The 10,990-nt window shown below is 41.0% G+C and overlaps 1 protein-coding gene across 1 annotated transcript in view; it reads left to right on the plus strand.

The window, feature by feature from the left end:
- The window catches only part of LOC126356214 (YEATS domain-containing protein 4), an 89,146-nt gene extending 78,737 nt beyond the window's left edge, over positions 1-10,409 (plus strand). The window contains exon 4 of the mRNA XM_050007026.1: positions 10,071-10,409. Within this exon, the coding sequence (XP_049862983.1) occupies positions 10,071-10,240 (170 nt within the window). The 3' untranslated portion in view covers positions 10,241-10,409. The remainder of the gene's footprint in view (positions 1-10,070) is intronic.
- The last annotated feature ends 581 nt before the right edge of the window (positions 10,410-10,990 follow it).

Here is a 10,990-nt window from a genome sequence, read left to right on the forward strand (position 1 = left end):
GGGAAGACTTCCTTCAGGTAATGATCAACTCCAACACCCCTTTCTGCTGCTTAGTGACTTTAATGTACACATCTCCTCTAGAACCTGTCAGAGAGATGCCCTCTTGGCTGACCTTTTCAATCAACTCAACGTCATCTGCCTTCACACTGGAGCATGCATGTTCCTTTCAGACTCCACGCACAACTGTTCCCATTTGGACCTCTCGTTATGCACTATCCAACTCGCCCATTGTTTCAAGTAGCCTGTTCTCTCTGATACGTACTCAAGCAACCATTTCCCCTGTACTATCCGATACTGACTCCTACCCCATCTACGTGTGAACCTACCTGGCAGCTTTACTCCTCCCTGGTGATCTTTACCAAACATTACCCCAGTTTTGATGACCAGTTGTGTGTACCTTACAGACTTTATCCTTGGCACTGCTGAATGTTCCATTTCTTGCACTTCCTCTTTACCACACTATGTGCCAGTCACTTGGTGGACTGAGGTGTGCTGTGATGCCATATGTGCATGGAAACATGCTCCCCACGTGTTTAACAGTCATCCTACTATGACGAACTGTATTTGTCATAAACAGTTGTGTGTACAGTGTCATCGCATTCTTTGGGACAGCAAAAAAGCCAGCTAGATTTCATTTACTACATTTCCTAAAATTTCTGCTCCCTCTTCTGTCGTGTGGTCCAACCTCCAGTGGCTCTCTGGGATCAGGGCTGATTGTCCAATTTCTGATCTGACTAGCAGATGATGTCACTGTGGACCTCGCTGTTATCTCCAACACCTTAGGCTGCTATTTTGGAGATTTCAAGCTCTACCCACCATCACCTTATCTTTCTCCATCAGATACGAGTGAAGGTGGTTCAGGTGATACCCTTCTCTTCTCAGCATCATGAATGCTACAATGTCCCCTTTTTATGAGGGAGCTAGATCATGCTCTCACTTCACCCAAACTTCCACCCCAGGTTTGGACTATGTTAACGTTCAGATGTTGCAGCATCTTTCTCTTGCAGGCAAGCACTTTATCCTTCATACATACAATCGCATATGGGCAGATGGCATGTTTCCCAGATGCTAACATGAAGCCACTGTCATACCCATACCTAAGCCCAGTAAGAACAAATGCCTTCCTTCTAGCTACTGTCCCATTTCTCTCACCAGCTGTGTTTGCTTGGTGACGGAATGTACGATTCATGCCCTGTTGGTATGGCGACTCAAATCTTGCAATTTACTAACCGCTGCACAGTGTGGATTCTGAGCACCCATGTCATGAATATTTTTCTGCTGGAATACCGGATTTTGGCTGTGTTTTTTATTTGGGGAAAGCCTATGAACCTGCTGGAGGACTGGCATCCTTCATACTCTACACATGTGGGACATCCAAGGCCACCTGCCCCGTTTCAGTCAGGAATTTTTAACAGATTGAGTTTTCAAGGTCCATGTGGGTTCTGCCTTGTTGGACACCTTTATCCAACAAAAGGGTGCATCTCAGGGCTGTCCTGAGCTTTTCCCTCTTTTCTATAGTCATTGACCCTATTATGGCCCGATTCCTGCCAGGCATCTCTAGTTCCCGTCTCAATGATGATTTTGCAGTCCACTACAGTTCTCCACAGACTTGTCTCGTTTAGCTACATCTCCAGTGATGCCTCGATCATCTTTACTCATGGAGCGTCGACAATTGCTTTCGCTTTTCCACTGACAAAACTGTTTTATGAATTTCTGGCAGCACAGTGGGTTTCTTCCATCTTCATTACATCTTACACCTCTTGCTCTTCTGAAACTATGAAATTCATGGTACTCATGCTTGATAGAAAACTTTCTTGGTCCTCCCACCTGGCCGCTACACCCAGTCCTAAGTGGTACTTCCAGGGAAGTGGCAGATCACCCTACTCCGTTTGTATCAATCTCTTGTCCATTTGAAGCTAGAATATGGGTGTTTCACACACTCATCCATCTTACACCGTCTAAATAGAATCCACCATCATGGAGTTCGTTTGGCCACTAGTGCTGTTTACACTAGCCTGGTTGAGAGTCTCTATGCAGAAGCTGCCAAACTACTGCAGTCATAGTGGTGTGATGTTGTATTCTGCAGATACGCATGCCATTTGCCTGCGATGTCTGGCTGCCCGTCCTATGCCTCCGTCTTTGATGACTCCTTTGACTGCCAGTATAGGGTGCATCACTCTTGTCTTACCTTCTAGAGTTCGCTTTTGGCTATTGCTCCAGCATCTTAACTTCACGCTACCTGCCACTTTCCCAGTGGGTGTGAACCCTTCACCACCTTGGCTTCATACAGTGGCCCGTGTTCACCTTGGACTTAATTCGCTTCCTCAGGAAACTACTCCAGATTCAATGCTGTAAGTTTGTCAGCCTTGGTACATAGCTTAGCGATAGGACATTTATATAATTTGATGGCTCTCAGACTGACCATCGTGTCAGGTGCGCCTCCATCATTGGCACCAACAATTTTCAGCATCGGCTTCCGGTACACTGCTCAGTATTTATAGCAGAGCTCTTCAATCTGTATCAGGACATGCAGTACATGTGGCAACACAGGCTTTTCAATTATGTCATCTGCTCCGACTCCCTGTGCCCTTCAGAGCCTCTGTGTGCTGTATGGAGTCCATCCCTTAGTGCAGCAGGTCCAAGAAAGCTTCCACTTGCTCACTATGGAGGGAGCCAGTTTGATGTTCATGTGGTTTTGCGGCCACATCGTTCTGATAGGAAACAAGGCTGCTGATGGTGCTGCCAAGGCTGCTGTCCTCCTACCTCGGCCCACTAGTTGTTCCATTCGTACTGATCGTGTTGCTGTCTGCCTGCAAGTGGTCTCATTTTGGCATCGCCACTGGTCTTCCCTTCATGGAAACAAGCTGTGGGAATTAAACCTCTCCCAGTGGCTTGGCCTATCTCCTCTCAGCCCCCTCGCCACAAGATCATAGTAATTAAGTTTCATTTTGGGCACTGCCATTATAGCCATTGTCATATGTTAAGTGGTGACCTCCAAACTATCTGCACTCATTGTCATCAACCTTTGACAGTTCACCATTACCTGATTGAATGCCCTTTTTTTTAACCTCTTACATTCTGATGTCTGTTTTGCGTGTGAGGTATCAGCCGTTTTAGCAAACAATGTGCAGGCTTTCACATGTATTTTACTTTTTATCCGTCTGAGCAATATGGCGAAGGTCATTTAGTCTTCAGTTCGTAACCTCCATTGCGTCAACAGCGTATTTTGCGGACCTTTCTCAAAGAGCTCTTGTGTGTAGCTCTCCTTTCTACTGTCAATTGGGCATAACGTGTAGTCATTTTTAACTCCTTTTTCATATTGGTGTTCTAAGGCTCTGACATTGGCACGTATGACCTTTGCTGTTTCTGTGCACGAGATAGATAGATAGATAGATAGATAGATAGATAGATAGATAGATAGATAGAGAGAGAGAGAGAGAGAGAGAGGGGGGGGGGGGAGGGGGGGGGATGTGTTACACAGTGCCTAACTTCTCTATTGCAGAACAAATGAAACATTTTGCTGCACTATAAAATATCTACACTCATGTTAATTTCAGCTGAGGGTGTAACTGTTGTTTATTTTGTTTTGACTGGATGTGAATGTATTCATTTGTATCTTTATCAAACTTTTCCCAATGTGGAGAGCTGTACAGGCCATACCTGTAAAATGAAACAATGGAACAAAAGCTTAACATACAGTCATGCCTATCAGTCTCTCTTTTTGGTGAGGGATTTAGAGAAAAAGGACAATGAAGAACCTAATACTCTGAATGTGAAGAGAACTACAACAGATTTAAAAATAACTGTATATGGTGTTGTAGCAAGAGAGAGGGGAAAAAAAAGGATACATCATAGATTGTGATGAGACAGGCACAACATAGTTGTGTAGACATCAGAAGAAAGGCAACCAAGGAAAAAGCAAGTGACAGCTTTGGTTAATTTCCAAACACATGCCATTAGTGATCACCTACATAAAACTATTGTCAGAAATGATTGCCAAACTCTTTTTACACTTCTCAAGTTGCTTCAGGAAGACAGTCTTTCTAACAGCAATGACAATTTGAAATAAACGTGGACAATAATAATTTTTAAGAATACTGATAAAGAAATGAAATTAAATTGTTAGAAGATTATAGAAAATACCCTTGTTGCAAATTGTATATTTAATGACTAGACCTATTTTGTTTTAAGTGGTCAGTGGTTAATAAAGTATTGAAATAGAATCGAAAATGCGTGTTTGTAAACAAGAAGCAGTATTGTGTAGCATGCAGGACTGATAGTCAGTCAGTCAGTCAGTCAGTCAGTGAAGCAACAGCTTGAATGGTCTTACTAATCGACCAGTGCTTGAGTAGGCAATCAGTTTCACCAGATTTAAAGGCCACACTCTAGACATTCATGCAATTAAACACCAATCAGTTTTACGTCACCAGTGTGACACACCCAAATTACAGGTATGATAAAATTTGAATTTGCAAGGAGGAAAGCCACAGAACTTGCAACGACAGTAATTTAGAGTACAAAATGGTTGCCATCCTAACTAGGCAATTAGTGGATTGTAACAGAGCAATGAAACAAAGCTACTGTTACATTGTGGTAATTGTGACATATGATAATTCTACTCCAAACTGTAAAACAGTTTGGAATTGGAACAATGGACAAATGATTCTGAAAACCACAAACAACATACAGGTTGTAGTGAAAAGATCTCGCATATTTCGAAAGCTGGTTACGAACAAAGATGCAATGAAAATACTTTTATTGGTGAACAACAAATACTGTACCATTTTACGTTAGTTAGTTTTAAAATTTGTCATGGTAAAAGGCATCCTCCATTGCTGAGACATTGACAAAACTTTTCCCTGAAGTTGTCCATACTTCTTGGTGTCATTTCCAGTGGAATAGCATCCATTTCCTGGGTCACTGTCTCCTTAAGCTCTTGCAGAGTTGTGTGGCAATGTTTGTGCTTTTGAGCCTGTAATTATCCCTAAAGAAAAGCATCACAAGGTGATAAATCAGGTGACCTTGGTGGCCAGACAATGTCATATGAGAAGACGTGAAAGAAATAACTCTCTCAAAATTTCTAGAGAACGCTGAGCAGTTTGAGCAGTCACTCCATCTTCTTGTAATCTGACTTCTCCATCTTCTTGGTCCTCAACGAACTAGTTTAGCTTGGGTCACAGGAAGGTCTTCATAATGTGACAGTATTGATTTAAATTAAGTCACTGTTATGCTATGTACTTTGAAAAAATATGGAAAACACATATCAAAGTCAGTAGTGGCAAACCAAACTGTCACACAATGACTGCAAAGTGGTTGTTTGTGAAGTTCCTGAGGATTTTCTGCTGCCCAGAAGTCCTTTTATGTGAACCTTGTAATTGCTGCTCTCAGTTGATACCATTAAGATCGTGGATAGACATGACAGTGCACTGGTTGACACTACAGATCATACATGCAGATTAATTTGCAATTTTGCTGTAATAGCACTGCCTGCCTAAATCTTGTCACCCAATCTTCTGACACTGATTATGCAATATAAAGGTCACTAACATTGAATGCAGGGAGGTGCAAATGCTTGTTCGTTCTTCCAATGCCATAGACAACACAACACAGTAATAAAATGTTCCAAAATGATTTTTTCAAGTTCGATCACAAATATCTCAGAAATGCGGATAAGTAGAGATGTGTGGTTTACTGCATAATGTTTACACACACAAATACACCTATTCCAAATACCTGTATGTGGCAAGTATGGCAGCCATCACAACATAAGTTACTGTAAATGTGCTGGTTGAGATTTTAGCCATCAAAGAGCTTCCCCAAACTATAGCATTGGGCAATGAGCCTTGATACTACACATCAGCATTGAAATAATTGTGCACATCAAAAATACCTTTTTAGTATGCGTTCCAACTGTCCTTCAGTGGAAAAAGGGAGTGCTTGGTACAGACATTTAAGCTGAAAATCTGTAAAGCAGTGGGATCCTTTTCCTCCTCCACCACCACCACCACCACCACCACCACCACCACCACCACCACCACCAAGCGGGGTGGCGCAGTGGTTAGCACACTGGACTCGCATTCGGGAGGTCGACGGTTCAATCCCACATCTGACCAACCTGATTTAGGTTTTCCGTGATTTCCCTAAATCGTTCCAGGCAAATGCCGGGATGGTTCCTTTGAAAGGGCAGGGCCGACTTCCTTCCCCGTCCTTCCCTAATCCGATGAGACCTATAACCTCGCTGTTTGGTCTCTTCCCCCAAACAACCCAAAAAACCCTCCTCCACCGCCACAGTAATTATGCTTTCCCAGAGCACGTACAGGCCACCTCTATTCAAAACTATAGTGTCACTGAGCTGCTCCAGCGGAGACAACTGCAAAGACACTTCAATCTCATGACTCCAGGATCCCCAGACCCAGAAGTCAGGGTGCTATCCACTAGGAATGGCAGTGTGGACATGCTTGTACAGAACAAAAGACAAGTGGACATCAGCAGCTGTGGCAATCAACTGCAGGTGATGCATCATGCTAGTCAAGGGTTTTGAGTGCCATCATACAAACGAACTCTGCCCAGACCTGGCTGCTGCACCACCACCACCACCACCACCACCACCACAGTGGAATGGTACACCCTAAACTAGAAAATCAAGCATAACCATTCCCATAATCTCACAGATGTAACTTGCACCCAATACAACCACCCCAGGTGTAACTTGCATCCAAGACAACCACTGGTAGTATCATTAGATGTAGACATTGAAATGCAGCTCTCCATGCACTCTCCACAACCATAGCCATTAATGCTCACTTCACCATGATGCAGCATAATGTCAGACACTCCTAGTTTATCATATAAATTGGTGAGTGCTGGGACGCCAATCATACTGTCAGTGTCCTGAATGTTTCCAATGATACAGTTATTTCAGGGAGAAAGGGCTCTGGTATTCTTTCATGGCAGTATTGAAAATCTGCTGGAGAGCATAAAGCTGGACCTCAACCACTAGACGCTGTAGTTAACCTTGCCACTGTACCACACAACTTTCCATTGGCCAATTTGAGCTCACAGCCTGCAAGTTTCATCACAATGATATGGAGCTTAGTGGTGTATTCACTTCATTACCATCTCATTGTTTTAATGTAATGTTGTTTCTTGGTCTTGGATTTTGCTACTTATCAAGTTTTCTCTCTCCAATTTATTCATTGAATGTTATCTGTGATAGCTTCTCCACTTGTTGGTTTCCTCATTGTTACTTTTCTATTCACACTTGGTAATTTGCCTGTGCCGATACATTTACTCAGTAGTTTTTGTTGCTGACAAAAAAATCAGTTTAAGCTGAACTATAATCTATGCATTCACAGTAGAAGACACAAAATAATTTTTACATAGACTTCACCTTTTTGTCCTGTGTTCATTATGGTGTTGTATACCCTGGTGGGAAGTTATTCAACAAGCTCCCCTTGAAAGCAAAGCAATAAATCACAAATCTCTACCGGTTGAAAAGAAAATTAAACACATAAATCGTTAGTGACTCTTTCTACACATCTGAATATCTAGATTAAGGAATTGAAAAGGTCTGTTAGCTGCATGACGACGTCGACGACGACGACGATGATGTGCTGGTGATGGTGGTGGTGGTGGTGGTGATTATGATTATGATTAGTCACATACTGTAAATAAGACAGTACTTACAGGTGTATGAAACTATTCTCTTCAAAAAATAGTACTGTAATCAAATAAATATTGAGCTACTGATAGCACGTGAACAACAGCTCTATACTAAAATTGAGGAAGCAGCAGCTTTTCCAAAGTAACAGATTTCTTTCTAATTTACTCAATTGGATTCTGATTGTGTAAACATAAGTAGCACTAAGCAGTATAGTTTATTGTTGATAGAATGTACAGATTAATTTTCTGTAGTTTCTTTGTCTGTTGTTAATCTAAATCTAGACTCATTATGTATCCCTCAAGGTTCACCATCTTGATGCGATCAGTCGGACACAATATGTGATTGAGTGAGTGAGTGAATGAATGAATGATAAATGAGGAAAACCATGAAGATTAAAGCATAAAACTTATTGGCTGTTACTTTACCATTGAAGGTATGCGAGCCCAAATTGAACACTATAGTGCTGTAAACAACAGGAAGTTAACTAGGTGAAAACTGTTTATCAATTCATTAATTAGATTTGAAGGAAAACAGTGTCACAAATGTCATCATTTGTGTACAACTCTAGTGGTGGGCTGCATTTCACCAAGGTTCTTAGTTTTTGCTGTTGGGTTACATAAGAGACAGCAGCTGCAGTGTCATAGGTCCCATCTGATGATACTGCCACTCATCTACATGAACTATCACTAACAATGATTGGTCTCATGGACCACACAGACCCATCTTATTACATATTTTTGATACCTGGTTACAATCTGTGAGTGCCATTGGGCCTGTGAGGAAAGTAGTGTTCCTTGTCAGGCCTCAGAATCACAGAAATAATGGTATAAAAAAGTGTGCATCAGAAAATAATTTGAAAACTTATTTTGTTTTTGCAAATGTTGTCATTTTTGTGTTTAGTCATGAATTTATAAGAGGAGGGACAAGGGAGAAAGCTATGATTCGAAGATGTTGATTTAAAACTGCAGGCAAATTCGACACCAAGTAATGATTTAAAAAATATAGCATAATTCATGATGACGTAAATAAAATAGAAAGAAACTTCCACATGGGAAAAATATATTAAAAACAAAGATCCCAAGACTTACCAAGCGGGAAAGTGCCGGCAGACAGGCACATGAACAAAACACACAAACACACACACAGAATTGCTAGATTTCACAACCGATGGTTGCTTCTTCAGGAAGGAGAGGGAAAGACGAAAGGATGTGGGTTTTAAGGGAGAGGGTAAGGAGTCATTCCAATCCCGGGAGCGGAAAGACTTCCCTTAGGGGAAAAAAAGGACAGATGTACACTCGCGCGCGCGCACACACACACACACACACACACACACACACACACACACACACACACACACACACACACACACACACACACATCCATCCGCACATACACAGACACAAGCAGCTTGTGTCTGTGTATGTGCGGATGGATATGTGTGTGTGTGTGTGTGTGTGTGTGTGTGTGTGTGTGTGTGCGAGTGTACATCTGTCCTTTTTTTCCCCTAAGGGAAGTCTTTCCGCCCCCGGGATTGGAATGACTCCTTACCCTCTCCCTTAAAACCCACATCCTTTCGTCTTTCCCTCTCCTTCTTGAAGAAGCAACCATCGGTTGTGAAAGCTAGCAATTCTGTGTGTGTGTTTGTGTGTTTTGTTCATGTGCCTGTCTGCCGGCGCTTTCCCGCTTGGTAAGTCTTGGAATCTTTGTTTTTAATATATAGCATAATTCGATAGATAAAAAAATCTGTTCACAAAGCAATGGCTGGAGAAAACATATATAGAGGGTATGGAAATGTGCAAGCTTACAGAGCCAGTGGCTCCTTATCCTTTCAGAACGGTTGAGTCTTTCCTTCTCACCCATCTGGTAAGTCTCCTATGACCGGGGATTCCAGACGGCTTTTCATTAACTCTCCCTATTTCCTAAACCTCAGCAATCTTTCTCCCTTCACCCTTCTACCAGGAGGAGGAACCATTGGCTCTTGAAGGCTTGCGCATTTCCATATCCTATATATGTGTTCTCACATGCTGCCGCTAGGTCACTAGATTTTTTTACTACCCATTAATAATATAATATTTTCAAAGCAAGTAATACATTTTTTGTTATTTCCAAAAAAGACTGTTAACAGATCTTTTTTATACATGTTATTTAGTTCTTCATAGCACTAATGAACAACATTTGCAAAAACCTGAAAAAAATTAACAAATGTTTACTAAAAACACACACACACACACACACACACACACACACACACACACACACACACACACACACACACACACACACACACACAGAGAGAGAGAGAGAGAGAGAGAGAGAGAGAGAGAGAGAGAGAGAGAGAGATGATTATTGTATTTATTGTATAAAAAATAATTGTTTTTATTGATTACTTTGCTCATTTTCTTTTCAGTTGAAGAAAAAAAAGAGAGAACCTTGCAGAATATCTTAAATGCAAAGCTGAAAATTCGCCAAGAAATAAACGATTTAAAGGATCGTTTGAAATTAGCAAAGGAAACAATTGCAAAATTTAAGAATGAAATTACGAAGCTACAAACAGGCCCGCCGGTTATCCCAATTTGATGTGTGTTGTCTACATTAGTATGGTAGTTGTCGAAATGTTGAAACTAAGGACATTTTTATTTAATTGTATCTTTAATGAAGATTGTGAATTGTAAAAGACTATTTTATATGATTCGGACTATCCAATTTTTTGCACACTTTTGTCAATAAAAGCTGATTTTCTTTTGTATTGCCAGTGATATATATTATGGCTGAAACACAGCCTAAAAGATTTTATAATTGATCTGCCATAATAGTGTGTGTGTGTGTGTGTGTGTGTGTGTGTGTGTGTGTGATTTTTTACAAGTGTGGCTTTAGGGTGCTGTAGGGACATGTTTGTAACGTCCCCATGTTTCCCTTCAATTATTTTTTATCTCTGTACTATTCTTGTATCATACAGAAGTACTTTTACACCCTAGTTCCATAAAATTTCTTTTCATCCTTCACTGTACACCACTTACATAGCAAATAAATTGTTAGTGCCTCTTTTGAGGCTATTTTACATTGCAGTACTTTTTGTTAGATCCACTATGGAAATTAAGTTGTGATGGATTAGTAATTAATAATCTTATTTGATACTAACATCTTCAACTTTTGTAGTTCTGTCATCCTCAGTTGTGTGTAATATTACAGTATGTCGATAATTTTTACTCTCGGATCATCTAACTACAACTGAATGAACACAATTTTTGTACCTTAGATGTTTCGCCTTTATTCTTAGCAATGCATTTTCACAGAAAAAAAGCAGATGGTACACTATGACTTACACAG

Source organism: Schistocerca gregaria, chromosome 3 (genome assembly GCF_023897955.1).
Source record: "Schistocerca gregaria isolate iqSchGreg1 chromosome 3, iqSchGreg1.2, whole genome shotgun sequence".
Lineage (NCBI taxonomy): Eukaryota > Metazoa > Arthropoda > Insecta > Orthoptera > Acrididae > Schistocerca > Schistocerca gregaria.